General features: G+C 26.2%; 2 protein-coding genes across 4 annotated transcripts; both read right to left on the minus strand.

Annotated features, from left to right (window-relative positions):
* Nucleotides 1-813: 813 nt before the first annotated feature.
* On the minus strand, nt 814-4,429 carry LOC111276996 (cyclic dof factor 1-like). 3 transcript variants are annotated; one of them, XM_089763846.1, is made up of 3 exons: nt 4,115-4,429; nt 2,655-2,708; nt 814-2,556 (listed from the first exon to the last, which is right to left on the minus strand). In XM_089763846.1, exons 1-3 carry the CDS (start codon nt 4,187-4,189, stop codon nt 1,168-1,170), a joined length of 1,518 nt encoding a protein of 505 aa, XP_089619972.1. In that variant the 5' UTR covers nt 4,190-4,429; the 3' UTR covers nt 814-1,167. The 3 variants fall into 3 exon arrangements, with proteins under 3 accessions (XP_089619972.1, XP_022718804.2, XP_089619973.1); XM_022863069.2 differs by having other exon boundaries at nt 2,658-2,708; nt 4,115-4,407; XM_089763847.1 differs by lacking the exon at nt 2,655-2,708 and having other exon boundaries at nt 4,115-4,394.
* Nucleotides 4,430-14,607: 10,178 nt separating this feature from the next.
* On the minus strand, nt 14,608-15,788 carry LOC149518145 (uncharacterized). Its single transcript, XM_089763848.1, has 3 exons — nt 15,607-15,788; nt 15,433-15,491; nt 14,608-15,156 (listed from the first exon to the last, which is right to left on the minus strand). Exons 1-3 carry the CDS (start codon nt 15,692-15,694, stop codon nt 15,013-15,015), a joined length of 291 nt encoding a protein of 96 aa, XP_089619974.1. The 5' UTR covers nt 15,695-15,788; the 3' UTR covers nt 14,608-15,012.
* Between the last annotated feature and the right edge of the window lie 5,485 nt (nt 15,789-21,273).

Below are 21,273 nucleotides of genomic sequence, written 5' to 3' on the forward strand. Positions count from 1 at the left end.
TAGACTTTTTTGGGGAAGAGAAAAAGGGTTGTAAAGTACAAAATGGATAAAGAGATAAAGATTGCATAAGGGATCATATACACCTGAATAATCCAACTTTATGGCGAGGCAATGAATAAACCATGACATTTTATTTGTGATTCATTGTTGATAGCTGATGGTAACTAAGACTATATATCTTATCTTTCCAGAGAATGTGAGCTACTGAAGTAATGGACCTGATAATTTATGTACTCATATTATATTTTATACAAAAATTGTTAAACTCGTATAAAATTTTAACTCATGTATCTTTTTTCGGATTTTTTTCATGTCATATTTTTTAATTACCAAATCCATTGAATACTAAGAGTATCAATAGAAATAAACTGGTAGCTATATGGTCTCTTCTCTGGACAATTTCAAGGAATCACTTCTTTACGTTGATGAGTTGCATTTAGAATTTAACTCACCGAGTGTTCCTCATTGACAGAAGTAGAAATATAGTTTCTGGACTTCTGGAGTGAAGGTATCTAACTAATTCAGCCTGTAGCAGATGTAGAAACCTATCTTTAGATTATTCATATTCCATCTAACAGTAGTTGAAGCATCATAAGGAGTTTAATAGATTGAATATGAATATCCCACTTGCATGTTACTCAATGCAGTTTCAGCAATGCTAAATAACTGATCTTGCAGCGGTTGACATTTTCAGGAAATGGAGCATAAAATTAACAATGAAACTCTATTTGCTATGAAACTTTTCTCCATCTTCAAAACTGGAGATAGTGTACACCATATTTTCTGAAGAAAACACAGTTCGAATAGATAAGAATCAAAAGACAATTCGCTCATCTTTTTGTTTCTTGTTTGCCAATTACATTGAAAGAGAGATGTGAGTGTATGAAAATGAAATTTTAGAATAGGCCGCAGATGATGAACACCACTCAATCAACTCACTGTCTTCTACATACTATTTACAGAACTCTTAAAGACGAATGGATACATTTCCTACCTTGTCAATAACCGGCACAGCTTTACATCCTATGAGCTTAGAGCTTTAGCATTCAGACCAGAGAAAAACACAGATCTCCCGGGCGCATAACAAGAATTGCTAAAATTTGTGCCTTCAATATGCACAGAGCACATCATAAAGCAAGATTTCCAGGCAAATATTATAAAGGGTTCCTATGTGCTCTCTTGGACTGTGTGAGAACAAGAAAACGCTGCAGGGTTTGCTTCCAAAAAATGACTGCCATCCGGTAGATGGTCTTTGCCTCCTGCTTTAGATTCAAAGGCATTGAATATTTTACCTCCTTGTAAAAGATCCTTACGGTCAGGTTTAATACCTAATGTAGCCCATATAGGACTCTTTGAAGCTTCATTTGGATCATCAATTCTTAGTGTCTTTGGAACCAGGATGCACTTTTCTGATTGCTCCTCTTCAACAAAATTTGGTTCTCTGGAATGTTTGCCTAGTGTTGGTGAGCCATTGCCTGAGCAGATGCTGTTGCTAGTAGAGGATGATGGAGATAGGGAACCATTGGCACCATTGAATGACACATTTCCTCTACCAGCAGCCCATAGAGGCATACAACTCCAATAAGCAGGCACAATTTGTAAAGGAATGTTTGGCGGGCAAAATCCAGGAACAGCTACCATTGGTGTAGGGCACCATTGAACTGCATTGGAAGTACTGCTATTTGGTGCACCAATACGCTCAGAAGAACACTGACCAGCTGCCGTGGGAGCTACATTATTCAGACCTGGATTCCAAGGAAAAATCCAGGGTGGAACAGGATAGCACTGTGGAGGATGCGCTGTATCCTGCTCATTAGGTCCTGCCAAACCTTTTCGCACTTTTTGCATCACATTTCCAGGTAAATCATTCCCCCGTATGCTGCAAGGAGTCACAGAAGATCCACAGGAGGGTTCCTCTCGTATTTCTCCACAACTGATTGTACCCGTTTCAACACATTTCTTCTGGTCTCCAAGGCTAAGAACAGTCACCATGGATTCACAAAGAGGTGCTTCTGCACCAAATTTTAGAACTGTTCCATTTCCTATGGAAGGCCCAAAGGCAGTTGTAGATTCACCAGGAGATAGAAGTTGTTGATTTGCTGAGTCAGGGGTTTCTATCTGAGTCATTGGCACTCCGTTAGAAGAAACTATTATCTGACGGTACTGAGAGGCCAAGTGCTTATTCTTCCTCCGCCCGGCACCAATAGGAACGTTTCTCATTGTTCCACCAGCTGTCCAGTATCTCTGGCAATTCTTGCAGAAGTGTCGAGGTTGGTTGACATTGTAGTTATTGAAGTAACAGAATTTTGTGTCTAAGCTGTTGCATCGTGGACAGGGAAGGACCTTGTCTGGCTTCTTAAAAACTTTCTCTTGGTCTGTACTATTTGTTTCTGGCTGTTCATCTTTGGGCTTAGAGCTTTTTTGTATCTCATTCGGTTTCATAGAACTTTGGTATTCTTCCTTATCGTTTTCTACTGCAATTGACTTATCTGGCTCACCAGATGTGTTTGTGTGAGTAATTTCAGTTTCGGTGTTTGTTACCTCACTACTCGTTTCCTGAAGTTCAAAATCAAAATAGATGTCTCAGTTATAACAAGAAGTCATAAGTAAATTGGCCAAGCGAGAAAAAGTAAATCAAAATATGGAACACTCACTACCATTTCTCGTCTTTTACATTTCTTGTTGAAAGGAAAATCAGAGATAGTGTTCTGCATTATGTGATTCACAAATAAGAAGGCTTTAAAGAAAAGTAAAAGAACCAACTTATACTCTCGGCTTCTCCGACTATATTCATATTAACAAAAAAGAACAAAGCATATCCTTTAACATGATTGTGATAAAATATCAGTTATAAAACAACAATAAGCAGTCATCAACCCATCAGTCAAACTGTAGTTAAAGTAATATATAAGAAGTTGTTCTTGACCAAATTAAGAGGAATTATGTTCAAGCTGACCTCTTCCAAGGTTTAGAATTTGATTAGCAACAAGTTATAAAGTATGACTGTCATAATTACATAACTTTATGCAAAGGTACCGACAATAAACAGCTTCCAATAAATCAAGTTGGACTAACTGCTTTTACCCATCACCCAAAGACTAAAAAAATCTATAAAATAAACACCTTTATAAAGCTGTTTTTTTGATTCAAAATTCAGGAAAAGATAGTCTAAAAGGAAATCAAAATTACATGATCCAATCTAGTTTAAAAAACAAATTACACATGATTGTTGGCTCTTCATGTCTGTCAATGAAAACTTTAACAACATCCAAGATAATTAAAAACATGGTGCACCAACCCTCAGGATATTGTTATCAAAATAAATTCAAACAAAATTCATCAACAAGAATCAATAGTCGCTTAATTTTGTTACAGTGGAAAAACCTCCCTGACAAATAAAGAGTTCTATATAGAAATTTGTATTAGAAAAATCCCAACAGAGAAAAGAAAATCAAATTCTATACAGAAACAAGTTTTAGAAAATTCCTGATAAATATATAATCTCTACTGCCAAAATCAACCAACAGGTTTCAATTATTTTTCTAAAAGAAAAATGAAAAAAAAAAAAAAAGTAAGAGAAAGTCATTAAAAGGAATTAAAAAAAAGCTAAATATATTTTGTATGTGCTTACTTCCCGGAGCATCCAAAGCCACACTTGGCCCCCATTTTTGCAAAATTTAAGCTAAGTTTAGTTCATTTAAAACCATATATTAAAAACACATAAACATCAGACAGCAAAATGGAAAGAAAGGAAACTACACAGAGAAAAAAATGAAACCATTTCTCATTTATACCATACAAAAGCAAACAAAATTCATTCATAATACAAGTCAAATTAAAGATTTCAATAAAAAAAAGAGTAAATATGAAAAACATGTCTTCAAGTCCTAAAAACTTAGATTTTGGGACCAAAACAAAGCTAGAAAAAATCGAACTTTTCCAACAAATCATAACGAAACCAAAAGGACGCCAAAAACCCACAAATATGAAGCTACCAACAACAGCTAAAATGGGTAGCTAACTTCAGAATAAAACATAAAAAGAATAAGCACAAAAAGACAAAAACATAAAACCAATGTAAAAAGAAATGAACTTCGGATATAAGTAAGCTTACTCCAGCATGAATCTGAGGTTCAGGCACAGGAATCTTCCTTCCAAAGAGCTTGAAAGCTGGATCTCCACCGTTCATTTTTACATAAAAATTTTGGTGTTTTTGCAACTATGAAGAGCAAGAACCATGACTCTTGAACCAAAAACCAAAGGCGGAGGATTTCAGAATGAGGAAAAAGAGTCTCTTTTGGAGAAGAAAGGAAGCAACTTTTTATAGTGTTTTTAGTCTTTTTCTCTGAAATACCAGAAAACCACTTAAAAAAACAATGAAAATATGTCTAAAGAAAAAATATTTTGATTAAAAAAGTCTCTAAGATAAAGCATAAAGAACGTAAAGGATCAGAGAATAATTTTTTAACCTTTTTTAACACCTTTTTTTTTTTTTTTTTTTGCTTTTCTATTTTTAATTTTTTAAAGATAAGCTGTCTATTTGGGAAACTCAGTTTGATTTCTTAGCAGGTTATAAAATCTAAGCCATGTCATCCTATTTTTATAAATAGAAAATTTGGCTGGTGATAATTTCTTTTTCTTTTTGCAAATGGTAAAATGTTTGATTAAAAAAATAGAGAATCATGTTTATGGAATCTTGAAGTTAAAAAGAAAATTGGAAATTTAAATAACACATTTTGTGTGTTTTTCATGAGATTCATGAAATAATAAATATAACTAGTAAATTTTCCACAAGTGAAATCATTTAAATATTCTACCTTACCAGTGTATTAAATGAAACAGTTGTACTTAATAAATTGTCGACATTGTTTTATTCTTACAGATATTTATTTTTCATATCTTTTTTTTTATTCACTGGTATGGCCATATGAATATACACAAGAAATGTATCACATGGTGATTACTTATATGGTTTATTAATAAAATGTTTAAATTTTTAATTTTAACAACCAAAATTTTTTGTTAAATTCAAATATAAAAAAGAGATGTATCACATGTATTAAATTATGAATCTAAAGCATTTGGGAACAAAAATTTAAGTGATTATCGATAAAATTTAAACATAAATTTTTTGTATTAAAAAAAATAAATTTTAATCGATTAAATTAATCACTTATTAATGTAATATTAAATAGTATCATTTATGTACTATATGTCTATAACCATTATTCAAGCAATTGATATGCAATTATTGTATATAGATTAAAAACCCCAATATTGGTCAGTTTCTTTTGTATCAATGAAGTTTTAGTTAATTTTATGTTACTTAAAAAAAAAAACAATTTTTATTCGATTTTTAATGTTCGAATATGAATATTTTAAGTTAATTTTTTATATTTCAATAAATTATTACAATAATTTTAAAAATAAAAGTGTGCTCTGATAAATTATGATTTTCAAAATTGTTTGATTTATATGTAATGTCGTATATTTATAATTCTCAATCAATTAAAATATTTAAATATATGATTCAATAATAAACATATATTTTTATTTTAAAATGAATTCAGATTTATTCTTTTATAAAATTAAAAAAATTTTAATTAAGTGCTTAATAATCTAAGTATTTTTGTTTTTATAAAAAATATTTTCTCTTCATTTATTTTATATGAAAATAAATGGAACTGGTGCCAGCTGGTATCCGAATCAGCAAAGAGGAAGGATTTCTTGGCCAAGAGATGTAGTGGCTAACGATGGAGCTGACGTAAGAAAGACAAAAGAAAAGGAAAGAAAAAGCAAAAAGGACTAAAATGTGGGCCCTTTTCATTTAAAAAAAAAAAAGAAGCGACCAAACTGAGAGGCCAAAGAACAAAAACAATGAAAGAGAGTCGCTTTTTACGCCGCCTTCAGCGTCTTTGCCAGTTGCTTCCCCAGTATTGCCTTTTGGGACCTTTTTCCTTTTATTTTATGAGTAATACTATTATGCATTAATTAATTTTTGTTTTAGCAAGTTGTGAGGACATACAGTGGAATATTGGGTTTTTCAAATGAGATTTGAAAAAGATAAAAAAAAAATTTCATTTGACAAGGAAATGTGTTTTTCTTTGTCAACTAAAGATTGATCATTATGAAAAAAATTCTGAAAGTAAAATTTTAGCTAAAGGATATAAAAAGTTTTTGAATTATAATTAAAATTTTATTTAATTTTTTATTTTTTATTTTAATTAATTAATTTAATATTTATTTATATCTAATTAAACATTTAATTTGATGAAAAAATTAAAACAGTTAATTTTTTATTAATTAAAATAAAATTTTAATTGACATCAATAAAATAAATAAAAGTTTATCACATGATGTAATTAATATATATGAAAATAAAATAAAATAAAATAAAAATTTTCTCATCTTCTCTCTTTTAAATCTTTTTAAAGATTTAATTAATTGTAATTCAAAAATTAATTTATTCAATTTTACCATGTAATTAAATTTCATTTAATTAAAAATTAATTGAGTTGAAATAAAAAATTAAAAACTTGATTTATTCTAATAAAATATTAAAAATTCAAATAATTATTAAATTATAATTTAATGACAGTATTTATCTTTTTGGCCTAAAATTTTTAATGCATTGAGAGTTTATTTGATAAGGTGATCACGTGGACTCTCATCATGTTGTGATTTTATTTTCTAATTGCACTATTAAAAATTCAATCATAAAATTCAATTGTGTCATGGTGAGAGTTCCTTTCATTTTTTTTTTTTTTATGCATTAAAGGTTTATTTGAGAGGGTAATGAAAAAATTTCTTATTGTATCTTGACATTATTTTATAATTGAATTGCATTTAATCGTAAAACGTAACGATGACTCAATAAGAGTTTATTGTAAGGAGTGCACTTTAAAATTATTTAAAGAAAAAAAGTTATATTTGAGCAAAACTTGAAATATTATTGATCATATTATAAAAAAAATCAAATTTGAAAAAAAAAATTCATCTCGTTAAGAAAAGATTGATGAAACAGCTGGCTAAAATTTGTGGCAATTAGCAAGTTAATTTGGGAGGAACTGGGAACATTGGATTTGGATGTGTCTTTTTTGGCGGAGTATATTGTTTGGCAACTGGGAATCCAAATGAGGTCCAAAATTTTGTTGCAATTTGCAAAGCTTCAAGTTCAATACTCTATGCTATGCTACTTGAAATACATTCTAGTTAGAATCAATTGTACTTTTTCATTCGTTGTGCATCATGTCATCAACCAAAACTTTTTTAAATTAATTATTGATCAATTTGGTTTTGATTTAATTCATAAATTCCCAAGGTTAGAACGAGAGATGCTATTTTCTTTTTTAATTTGAAGAATGAGAAATTCCAACTCTATTTTTTTTTAATAATAAATCATGCATTAATTATACCTTTAAATAAAATTTAAGTTTCGAGTCTTATGAATAAAAAAAATAAATTTGAGAGAATTTACTTTTTTTATAAAATTTAATTCGAATTGATTCCGAATTAATAAAGATTTAAAATGATTATCGAACATCAAAAGATTTCAAATAAAAAAAAAACACGCATCAATCATTTCAATATTTTAATAAAAATATTCATTTTAATGAAATGTTCGATTGTAAAAGATATTCTATTCTTTGTGCCGATTGAGATTGTTCGACACAAGTCTCATAAGGGAATCGCTTTTAGACTTCAAACTCTTTCTATTAAGTTTGCTCAGATAATGATCGAAAAGTTTCAATGCCATAAATATATACCACAACACAAAATTTTAGGGAGTTTATGTTAAATAAAACAAGTAGATATAAAAGATTTTAGAAAGCGAAATTACTTGTTGTTTTGTGAACTGAGATTGTACTAGGCCTAAGGTGAATGAGTTATACATCTTCAACGACTCAGAATTCAGAAAAGAAAAGATAGACAATGTCAACGAGCAGAGATGTTCATGAATGGAATTGGGTCAGACTTTGATCAATTTTTTAAAAGTTTTTTCCAAGATTAGTATGGTTGACCTGCCGGCACAAGATAATAGAATTTAAAAATAAAATATTTTAATATTTTAAATATATTTTAAAATAAATAAATAATTTTTTATTAATAATTTAATGTCCCGGGCTTATGGAAATGTCTAGTTGAATTAAAATTTTTAAAAATAATTTTAAAAAGATTTGAATGTCTAAATTTACAAGTAGTATTTAGTTTGAAGTAGTTCAACCAACGACATTATAAAGTTTGTAAAACTAAAAGTAAAAAGTTTAAAAGAGTATAAAAAATCTCTAAATTATAATAAAAATTATTTAAATTGTTATTTTTTATTACAATCAACTAACTCATTTTTTATATATTTGCATTCATTTAAGTTTTTATTTGGATAAAAAAATTAATACCAATAATTTTTTATCAATTAAAATAAAATTTCATATGATATCAATAAAATAAATAAAAATTTATTACAAGATATAGTTATTATATGTAAAAATTAAATAAAATAATTTTTTTTTGTTTTTCTTTTCTTTTCTTTTCTTTTTTCGCATCTCTTTCTAAAATCCTTTTAAAATTTAATTGATAGTAATTTAAGAATTTATTGATTCAATTTTGTTACGTGATTATATTTCGTCTAATTAAAAATTTAATGGAGTTGAAATAAAATATTAAAAACTTGATTAATTATAATAAAATATTAAAAATTTAAATGATTATCAAATTATCATTTAAGGATATTTATACCCTTTAACCCAATTAAAACTAATGTTTTGCTTCATTATTTCAACCCAAATTAAACATTTCATTATAATAAAAATATATATAAAAGAACAAAAATGAGTAAGAAAAATTCCCAAATTGATGATGCATAAAATGCTAACTTGTATCGTATCAAAATGAGTTTGATAATAGCAAAAAGATGTGAAGAATTTCATTTACAGTTTTAATATTTTAATAATAAAATTATTTAATTATAATAAAATATTATGTGTGAAATTTATATAATATTTTAATAAATTTACATAAGTTACAATTGTGATTCACTAAATTCTAATGCATTAATTGTAAAAAATATGTTCCTTTGAAAGACACCATGACAATTAGGTCAAAATTTTCAAAAATTTATAAAAATTTTGAGCTTAATTTGGGGGAACATTGGATTAAGATTTTTTTTTTGGCTATGCATATTTTTTGGCGACTAGGATTCCCGATGGGGTCCAAATTTTCGTTGCAATTTGCAAAGCTTCAAGTTCAATATTATTCAAATACGAGTCACATTAATCAAAAAATTTTAAAATTTAAATCTAATCATCTATAGTATCTTTTATATTGATATTGTTACATCCTTGAAATCCAAATAATTTTTTGGCCAATTAGAACCCAAACAAATTTAAGTTTTCGGATAAAATGCCACATTTTTTCTAATGGGACCACTACATGTGGCCAGGGCTTGGAGGACCAAGATAAAGATTTGAATGCCATGGTGAAAAATGTCAGAACAATCCCATCCTCATTCTAGGCCTTTGCGGTGACTACTTTTGGCAAAAAGTGGCCCCTCCCTTAGTTTTATTGACACCCAAAAAGCTAACCTTTTGTTGTGACCAAAAGAAAAAGGCTTGATTGGCCCCACAAAAAAACCTTTCGAACTTTAACTTTGAACTTTTTTGGTTACTTTACTTCAAGGAGTAGCAAAGCCCCATCTATAATCTAGTGTCGATCTATTATTTCTGTGTACGATCTGCCTTCAATGTGGCTTAATCTGACTGGTCCTTCATTATTTATAAAACAATTACGAATATTCTCGAAAATTTTTCGGATTTAATTTTTTTCACATGATTCTAAAAACGCAATCTTTCCACATTAATTTAACATTTTCGTCGAATCTCAATGAATTTTTTTTTATATTATCGATTAAATTTATTTTTTTATAAAAAAATTTTAAATTCAAATTTTATCAATAATTATTTATTAAAATCATTTTAAATTATAATCTATAATTATCAAATATAATATATATTATTTTAATTTTAAAAATTGAATAATTTATTTATTTTTGAAAATTTTTTTATCAAAATTTTTTTTTATTTCAATTAAATAATTTTTATTGATTTAAGATTTCGTTAAAATAAATAATAAAAATGATTATGATGATATTAAAAATAATAATTATTATTATAATTATAATTATAATTATAATTAAAAAATTTTAATAAAAATTTATATTAAATAAATTTTATTAAAATTAATATTCAAATTTAATTTCATCACATCCAAAACATAAAAAATATAGTAAAATCTAAACTTAGTTTAACTGTTCCTTCATTTGTTGGTGAGCAGGTAGCTTCTTATTTTTTCTTTTAAGGTGGGCTTAGGAGCCGGGGGTGAAGGAACAAATTTTCAAAAGTAAACAGTATCTAAAGTTCTAACCTTTAAGTTTAAGAGGAGAACGGCTTCACTTTTTAACTTTTTGTGACCATTAAAGCAAAACATAGAGTGATGGTTTAATTGTTAATGCAGTCATTTCGGCCCCACGAGGTGTAAAAGTGCAAAAGGAATAAATGAGCCTCTGTCTGTTTAGTCAGAATCTCTGCAGTGGCTGTCAAAGCCATGATAAAAGGGTTTTGCATGAGTGATTAAGGTTTAAAATTTAAATGAGAAATATTTATATTCGAATTTTTAAGATTTTAGGTTGGTAATCAATTTATCGGTTTAAAATTTTTTTTAAAGATTCGTAAATTTTATTTGTGAGTTAGACTATTTATTTTGACTTAAAAATAAAATAATTTTTTATTCTTAATTAAAAAAAAATTATAGATGGACTTTAATACTGACAAAGTTTTTGACAAAAACACAAAAAAGAGTGTAAAAGTATGAAATTTTAGCTAATGTTAGATCCAAATCTTTATTTTTATATTTATATTTGATCACCGTTCTTATATAATTGAAAATTATAATTTATATATTTATATTATCTCTGTATTATATTAAATATATATAAAATATAAAAATAATTAAATTAAATTTGTATCAACATATCAAACGTAAAAAATATATATTATTTTTTTATAAAATTTATATATAATTTTATTAAAATTTTAAATCTATTATTTTATATTTTTTTATCATTTTCATATTATATCATTATATAATATTTAAAATTACAAATTATGTAATCTATACATAATTATAAAAGGCATTCAAAATCATTAAAAGCCACTGAAAAAAATGTTGGTTTGAGTTCAAATTGGAATGGTTTCGACAATTCAAATACGGCTTGATTTATTTGCGATTCAAAGCACAAGCAATCGGCACCAGCCCAATGTTAATCCAAAATTGGCTTACTTGGATCTAGGTCTAGAATGACCGAAAGGAAAAACAATTTTATTGGGCTTAGATCTTTTGTTGGCTTACAAAAGTTCCGTGTGTTTAAGACCTCAAACTTCATCAAATTAAATAATTATAGGGGATGTTCTAAATGATCTGAATTTGATATTTCAAACGAGGAATTTTGACTCTTTCTCTCCACCTTATTAAATTTATTTAAATTAGCATACTATAAAAAAATGAGCAGAGTTTTTAAATTTTACAATCGAATTTATTTAATAAGAATAAGGTTATAGTAATTGTTTAAGCTTTTATTCAATATCTTGTCCATAAATTAAACCAACAATATCGTCATATAATAAAAGTTAAAACAATTTCCTTATTTGATATATTTATATTCATTTTATTTTTTTCCATAATTGGGAATATCATTTAGATTAACATTTGTGATTTAATTTAAAAAATGGCTATTCGTTTTGAAGTGTTAAGGTTAGCTAGATGGATAATCGTGGACGCTTTCATCATTCTCCGAAAAATTTATTTTCTAGTGAAAGTAAAATCAATAATGCCTTTTATTTTTCGACCTAATAATTAAGAAGGCTTAAGATAACACATAAGATATAAGTATAAACCTCAACATCCTTATCTCCTACTCTTTATTAAATAAACTAAAAAAAAGTAAAATCAATAGCAATCAGAATTTAATTTTTGATAATCTCAATTATAAAAAAAGGGTTAAAATATTAAAAAAGCCCTTTACCCATTTCCTTTTTAAAAAAAATAAATTCTTATACTTTTATTATACCCAAATAAATTCTTATTCTTTAATTTATATCTATATAAGTTCTTATTACAAATAAAATGTTGATTTATGTTAAGGGCTTATTTAAATACAAATTAAAATTTAAGAATTTATTTAAATCTAAATTAAGAGTTAAAAACTTATTTGGATATAATAAAAATATAAATACGATAAAGTTCAGGGATTTGTTTTATTGTTTAAAAAAATAAAAAATAAAAGGTCAGTATTAGTGGATTGGAGGTGAGAATTGGATTAGGCATTCATTGTTTGGTCCATCTCCACCCGTCGTATGCTCCACTACTGAAATTGGGTTTGAGGATGGTTACTTGCAGTCTTTTTCCTTATTTGTTACCTTCTTTGCTTTTACGAAAATTTCAATTCAAGAAAGGAAAAATATATGACACGCTGCATTCCTCAAAAATTTCTTGCAGTCATGAATTTTGATAAAAATATATATTTTGAACCCTTACTAAACTGTTATGCACATTCTTTATACTTCTTTTGGAGATATATATATATATATATATCAAATATAATTTTGATGGATGAAAATTTAAAATCTAACTCTTTAATTAAGGTGATATACGCATTTGTTATTGAGTTAAATATTCAATTATTTGAAATAAAAATGTTGATAATTTAAAACACAATACGATGATATAATACAAATATAATAAAAAATAAGATATAAATATGATATGGTTTAAAATTTTAATAATAATTATATATAATTTTAACAAAACAAAAAAAAATATTTCATGATTTTATGTTGACACAAATTATAATACATAATTTTTTTATAAAAAATAATAAAAATACATAAATTTTAATATTTTATTAACATAAATACACGAATTATTAAATTTATTTTATCTATCATGCATCTTTTTTCTCCATAACCGAAATCACAATTAATGAGAGAAGTTTTAGTGCCAAGCTTATTGTTACTCAAAGGATCAATTTAGTTGGCAAAAAGAAGAAATCACTTTTTTAATTAGGATTTAATTCTTATAAAAAGTATTTCGAATAAAGCAAAATATTAATTAAATGTATCATACGAATACGAGGGATAATCATTTAAAATTGTTTCAAAGAAAATAAGGCTTAAATAAAATCTAAAAACACATATAATTGTATTGTAAGAAAATCAGCAATTTATTTAAATATTTTCCAAAACTTCAAAAACAAAGTAATGAGTTGGGGAAAAAGAAAGTAATTTTGTTATTTTTTAAACTCTTACCTACTCAAAAATCTCTACTGCCACATTCTCAACAACAACAATAATAGCAGTCATTACCAAATATCACAATCGGCACCCATATCATATCAGTCAACAGCATCATCAGAGTCCAACTCATGGCTTACCGTTACCCACCATATCGCCTCCATCACCATCATTATTCATTGCCTACAATTTTTATCATTCATTCATTCCCCATAATCACCATTTCACTTTCTTCCTTTTTACCATTAATTTGTAAAATGCCATCAAATTTCATAAGAAAACAAGCCTCTTACCTACTACTCAAACAAGTGAATGCATCCGTTTATTTTTAAAAAATTAATTGATTCATATAATTATTTTTTAAAAATATTACTCAACAGTTCAAATTTTAATATTTATGATTTCTTTTATTCTCAAATTATAGTCTTTTATATAAAAAAATTGAACTCAAAATTAAATTTAAATCATTTATATAATTATTTTTAAGAAATACTATCGAACAAATATAAAATTTAAATTTTAACATTTACGATCATTTTTTATATCCCCAAACTAATGACATCTTTTATTAAAAAAAAAAAATTCAAGTTCAAGCCTCTTATCTCAAATTAAGAAAAAAATTTATCCCTTTTAATCCTTATCATCAAAAGACCTATTGTTTGTTTTATTATAATTCCATTAAGAAAAAAAAATTATCCATTTTAACTCTTAATTGCAATAACTTAAATTCTACTACTAAAAACTTTATATCGTTTCTCACAAAAGTTCAGTTGTAGATATCTCTATCTTAAAGGAGTATTGTCTAACAAATTAGTATACATGCCAAGTCTCACTTACTTCTATATTCAAGAATTTTGTAAGTGATCGTAGATTATACTACTTAATTTCCATTCTCTCACTAATCGTTGTTGATCATGGAATTATAAGATAAAATAAGTTTTTATGATAAAAGCATTGCGTATAGCATAAATAATCATGCATTCGAGATTAATGTTAATAAGAGATTCCGATATAAGTTGAACCCAAAATAAATTATTATTGAGTCGGGCAAATTTATAAAGGGGAAATAAAAAAAAAAAATCCACCAAAGAAACTATTTGAATCGAGAAATCCGCAGAGAAACTTACCAATTACACCCATTGCTATTTTCAGTATCTCAAAAGATTACTTTACAGTGAACAACAAAAGTACAATACAATATCATTGATTACGCTTTAATTTACTTGTGACAAACTCAAAAAAGCACTTTTTGGAGCATTCACAATTTCCAACATTAACTGCCATTTATAGGGTAGTATTTATTTATTTAATTAAATAATTAACAACTACAAAGAAGAGCATCAAAAGTTAACCCACCAAATAATACGGAGAAACTTACCTTAATTTATGTGTAAAGTGAAGCCCAAAACCTTCCCCAGTTCCCACAGTTTTTCCAATAAAGTTAGATTATAATACAACTCTTTAGACATAAAAATAAAACAACCTTAAATATGATTATGGATAGAGATAGGGAGAGACAGAAAAGAAGAAAAAGGAAAAGAGAGAGGATATTCTAGCAAAATATAGGACTAACCAAAGTCCCAAACCCAGATCCAAACTCTCATTTTTTCCCTCATGTCTTGGTGTATACACAAAACAAATATGTAAAAATTATGGGTTTTTTTTTTCCTTAAGCTCTCCCTGGAGTTTTGGGATCATGGTTCTTGTTTGCACCTGTCCCTGGATAATCTGTGCTTTCCATTAGCATTCTTTCCTCAACGAATGCATATCCTTCCCCAAACAACTTGTCAGATTCACTCAATTTCATTACATCCTGCAAAAATAACAAAACACAACCTTATTCAAATTATTACATGCATACAACCAATGTCGAGAAGAAAAACTTGCATGAATGTTCTAAAAAAATGTTTAGCATGACTTGAAAGAAAATAAAATTTTCAGTCTGACAGCTTTCCTGGGTTGTCATAGCTTTGACATTCCAGGTTTTCTTTTTGGTCAAAAAATTAAAAAAAAAATTGTTAAAAATTATGAATATTATATGCCTTGAAAAATTATGAACTTGAGAAAGAGAGGAAGAGAGAGAAGAGACCTGAGTAAGTAAATCTTGGACAGAAGAAGAAGGGAGTTCCTTATTTGACATGAGGCTTCCTATAAATAAACCAAGTAAAAGTTTAAATAATATCTATCAATAAATTTTTCATCAACAAATCAAAATGTTAACATCAAAATCCACAATTAAAATTGGCTAAAATATTATGCTTACTTGTTGTAGGAACAGCAGCACAGGAAAGCAGAAGATAAGAGAAACCCAGCAAAAGTAGCATCAATCTAACAAAAGCTTTTTTCTCCATGGTAATGATCAACAAGCATACAATAACGACAAAAGAGAAAGAAAATTGGTGATGGCAGAAGAAAGCATGTGGGCTTGCTACTTTATATAGAGAAGAAATAAGTGAAGAATCCATTTTTTAAATATTTATACAATTTTTTTTTATTAATCAATTAAGAAATTGGAAAAAGAATAAAAAAGGTAAGTAATGCTACAATAAAACAGCACACAAAGTCAACTTCTTCCATTTATTTTATTTTAAAAGTTTGGGTGAGTTCCCACTTGCCTAACTCTATCCCCTTTCCTTATGTCATTTTCCCTACGTCTACTAAAAATATAATTCATTACATGTATGCACATTAATATTTAGATAACATTATGTGGATTTTTGTCTGTGTAAGAATTGAAGACTATAGGACAGATACGAAAAACCAGCTAGAGATTCACGGGATTTAATTGATAAACTCCCTTTATTTAGCAATCAGGATTTGATTCTTTATAAATACTTTGACAATAAAATTTTAAATGTATTAAATTAATATGAAAAAATATTTTTAAAATCACTTGGAGAATGAATTGGGTATACAGTTTGGAAATATATGCTTTTGATTGTATTATAAAAAAATAAAAAACGAAACAATTGGGTCAAAAATGTAGTTTACCCTGTTTAATATAACCTATATATGATGTAGAAATTCGGAAAACGAAAGGGGAAAAGGATGGAAGATTGATCAAATCCATTGGTTAATTTTAAAACTCTCCGAGGCCAATAATATTAACCTGTTGTATTCACATTTGCACAAAAGGCTTTACATTATTTTTTTTGAAGTAAGAAAAACTTTATATTTTATTATATGGTGTGAAAACAAAATTATTAATTATAATAATTAAATGTGATAATAACAATTTATAAAGGAATATAATCTAGTTCATTCAATAGACATTCGAGTACTATCCTTTTATTAAAAAGAAAGCAAGATAGTGAGTGAAGGAATTATAATTTATTTATTTTTATATTTAAGTTCCTTTTTTATTAACATAAATTAAATTCATAATTAGATCTTAAAATTTCTTGCTTTTTAATGTATCAAAAAAAAAAAATCTAGACTTTACTTAGCAATTTTTAACCCCGTTTTAAACTATAAAAAAAAAAAAGAGAAAAATTTAAAGCCATCATTCATGTGAATGTTGGATAATGTAAAACACGTCTATAACATATTATTAAAATTATCCCTTTAAGGTATAGTAGGGTGACATGTGACTGTACATGTGATAAGTCCTTTGTTTGTTAAGTATTATTTTTTGAATTTTTTTAAAAAACTCTTTGTTTCAAAACTTCTCTTTAAGGAATTAGTGTTCGCTATGCGATATTTTAGATTTTAAAAAAATTTTAAATATTTTTCATTTGCTTAATTATAATTATAATAAAATAGAAAATAATTAAAAAAAAAACATAATATGAGGTGTGTAGAGGGAAGAGGAAGTGTTGTGGCAATTAAAAAACCCACCAATTTTTTTCTAAACAAATCAAACTAAATACCTAAATAATACAAATCCTTAAAAATATATTCAACTCATCAATAAAAAAGTCAACTTAAAAAAATCCTAAAACTAACCAATGCATTAAATCTTAATTACAAATTAAGACATATAAGCGGATCTACCTTATAAATTAGGTGTCCATGGACACTTCCAAATTTTGAAAAGAAAATTTTCACTAATCACTTTTAAATTTTCCTATGGACAACCTTAAAGATTGAAATGTAAAATAATTTTACACCCAAAATTTTTTCATGGACACCTTTTTCGTCTATAATATTAGTAAATTCATTGATATTTTTATAGTATATATTATAAGTAGACCACCCTAGAAAACAATCTTAGATCTAGATCCGCCACTATAGACCTGACAATTTACAGTCATTATGTTTTATTTCATGTCAAATATGATTTCAAACATGATATAAATAATCTTGATATGACACAAATATTTAAGTGATACGAATAATCTAAATACAACTATGACATGTGTTACACATGACACGATATAATTAATACATTTAAAATTAATTTGTTTAATACAACCCAAATAACATGACATGATTAACACGATTAATCTATTTATTCAAATAAAAAAATATTTAAATTAGTATTTAAATAAAATATTATTTTAAAAATTAAAAATTTATAATTTATTTAAATATCGATATGATACAATAAATATGATTATTAATTTATTCAAGAAATAAATTAAAATAATTTTTATAGTTTGTATGTTATATATGTTTGCATGAATATTATTATGTCTTAAGCGTGTCATTATTATTTGACATGAACACGATACAACTAATTAGAAATGTAAATGGGAATGGTAGAGTATTTTCTATCCTCATCCCTAAATTTTTATATTATACCCATTCATGTATTCATATTCAGTAGATATTTTAAATTTATCTCTATCCACATCCCCGTAGGTATTTGACGGGTCTGTGTAATCCTCATATCCATAACTTTTTTTTTAAAAAAAAGTAAAAACCAAAATTTTGTTAACTTTTTTTATTTTTATCTTGTATAGTTAGATAATTTTTTATAAATATATATATTAATATATATTTTTTCAATAAAAGTATATTAATTTTAATTAATCTAAAAAAATTTATATTACTTAATAAAAATCTATATAATAAATATTTATAAATATATATGTAGGATACGGATACGAGTCAAGTATTATATTACCTGTCCCCATCCCTCGTACAAAATAAAAAATTAAAATCATACACATCTCTATCTCCATACCCATAATATAATACACATCCTCATCCTTACTTATATAAAAAATTAAGTTTCTCATTAGACATGGGTAAAATTAACATCCCTATAAATAATATGGTGTCTTAATCATGATGACATGATTAAAATATCAAATACGATTACACTAAATTCATACATAATTTTTTTGTATCGTTTTCATGTTATGTCATCGTATAATATTTAAAATTGTTAGATTTATATCACCGTTAAGACATAAAAAAAAATGCAACTAAAACAATAATCAATTAAAAAATAACTTACACAAAAATCAATTAAAAAAAAACCAAAACATAATTAAAATTTTTTTTAAAATTACGAAATTTAGAATTTAAATAAAAAATAAAATTTTAAAAAGCTAAAGACATTAGAATTGTTATTTTTTAATAAATTTCAAAAAAAAAAAAAACAACAACAACCAATCAACATAAACAATCATATAAAAAACTCTTGATATAATATTTGTAATTTTTTTTAAATCTCAAAAAATCCAAAACTAAAAAAAATTATTTTTTTTTTTTAAATTGAAGTCCCGCATCTAACCTAGGAGTTATTATATATTTTAATCTGAAAGTCTCATAATTTTATCTCATAAAAGACGTCTCATAAATTTAAGTTTAAATCTCTACTCATATATCATAGTAGATTCTCATAATTTTTCGATGTATGATATAATGTTACAAACTCCTCCTATTAAAGCTCAATGTCCCTATAAACCTCAACAATAAATACAAACAAAATCACAAAACTGCACACACAAAATCATAGAATTAAGATTACATTAGATGTTAGAATTTTAAAAGTAACTCTTATCATATAGCACTTAATTCATGTCAAATGTTAAGTTTTGATGTCATTTGTGGAGATTTATATTTAACTTGTAAGATATTATTTATTTTATTTTGAAGATTTCACAAAAAACACATCACAAATTTATATTTAAGATTAATTATATATTATAAGAAAATTTCAAAATCTCCTAATCTGTTACAATAAAAATTATAAAAAAAAAAAAATCCCGACAAAGCAGGAATAAGATTCCAGTCTATCATGGTTACGGCACCTTGGGTTCCTGACAACTAATATACAAGAGATTTTTTGTTTTTGGTAAATTATAAAAGAAATTCAAGTCTAACTAAAATTAATTTTCTTGGCAAGGAGAATTTAACCAGGTTGAGTTTTTAATTGGCTTTGGTTTTTAGAAGATATAGCAGCCATGGCCATGGTTCATGCTCTAAGTTGAAATCTCCCGATTTTAAAAGTTTTTTTTTTTTTTTAACTTTGTGGTTATCAAATCACGACTCGGATTTGGTGGTTGTCTCCACACCCATATCCATCTTGGGAAGATTTCTCAAATCTTTATATTTCCCCGCATATCATGCAATTGGCATTAAATAATTCTCTAAAGGCCTTTATATTGTGGGCAAACATACCTACTTGAAGCCTTTATTTGTTGTTTCGTTGTCACAAAATTTTCTCAAACTCGAATTTTTATTTTTAAAATTTTAAATTCGAATTTTATGATGAACCATATGAGGTTTATGGAGTAAGAAAAAATATTTTGTTTAAAACCCTTTCTTTGCATCTTCAAATAAAATAAAATTTTAGAAATTTTCTTTTTTAAAAGAAATTTGGAAAGAGAGATAATTTAAATGCCAAGAAATGTTCTATAAACTAAATCACAAGTTCATTATAGTTTATCTTAGAGGAAAAACAAAAGGGAAAAAAAAGTAGAAGGATTAATTGAGGATTTTTAGGCCAAAATTTGTGACCCCTCCATTATTTTTTTGGTCTTCTCCGTGTCCTTCATGGTACGGTTTTCTAGTGTCAATGTTATTTACAAGTCAATCTTGATCATTATTCACCTTCTTTATATTCTCTGTCAGGTTTAACTAATTTTAAATTTAATTTGGTTTTTTGTTATAGCTTACAAATATTTTTTTATGAAAAAAATTTGGGTAATCTTTTTTTTTTTTTTGTACAAAGGGAATAATCTATTTTCATATATTTACATTTTTTTAGTTGGTTTTTGATATATTGTTGATGAAATTTTTTAATTTCAGAAGTGAATTAAAAGACTGACACTTATCTCATTTTTTTTAATTACTTTTAAAAAAAAATTTAATATACCTTGAATATGTATTATCTTGTTAACCTCATTTTTGGAATTAAAAATTTTACTGACAATAGATGTGATAATTTCTCTAGTTGATAGTTGAATTAAAGGCTCATTTGATAGAGAGAAAATATAAAAAAAAAAAATGTTAATCCAAATTAGCTGAGCTACAAAACAACAAAAATTACAATTTTTCCAATATTCCCTACTAAACAATAAAGAAGTCAAAACATGCATGCAAATAAACTAAGGGATAATTAACTAATAAACATGGTTTACTCGCTACGCTATATAAATTTAATAAGTGCAAAAATGCTGCTAATTAAAGACTTTTAACACTAACTCCAAATTTTGTGAAAATTGACATTTTACCAATTCGATTCTTCATGTATCTTCAAACATAATTGATAATTTATCATATATATATATATATATATAAAATATGAAGTACTCTTAAAAATTTAATTAAGTTGATATTCAAGCAAAATTCAGAACTAGTATTATTGGTAGGTGAGACTGAGAATATATTGGAGGTCAGTAGTCACTTCTCTAAATATATAAAAAATAATATGATCATTTGGTTGCCTGGATTTTTATTGCAGTTATGCCTTTTCTAATTTTATCATCTAAAGAAAATAAAAAAAATGATATCTGATTTTTTTTATTCAATAAAA

Source organism: Durio zibethinus, chromosome 7 (assembly GCF_047325235.1).
Source record: "Durio zibethinus cultivar Kanyao isolate XHJ-2024 chromosome 7, ASM4732523v1, whole genome shotgun sequence".
Classification (NCBI taxonomy): domain Eukaryota; kingdom Viridiplantae; phylum Streptophyta; class Magnoliopsida; order Malvales; family Malvaceae; genus Durio; species Durio zibethinus.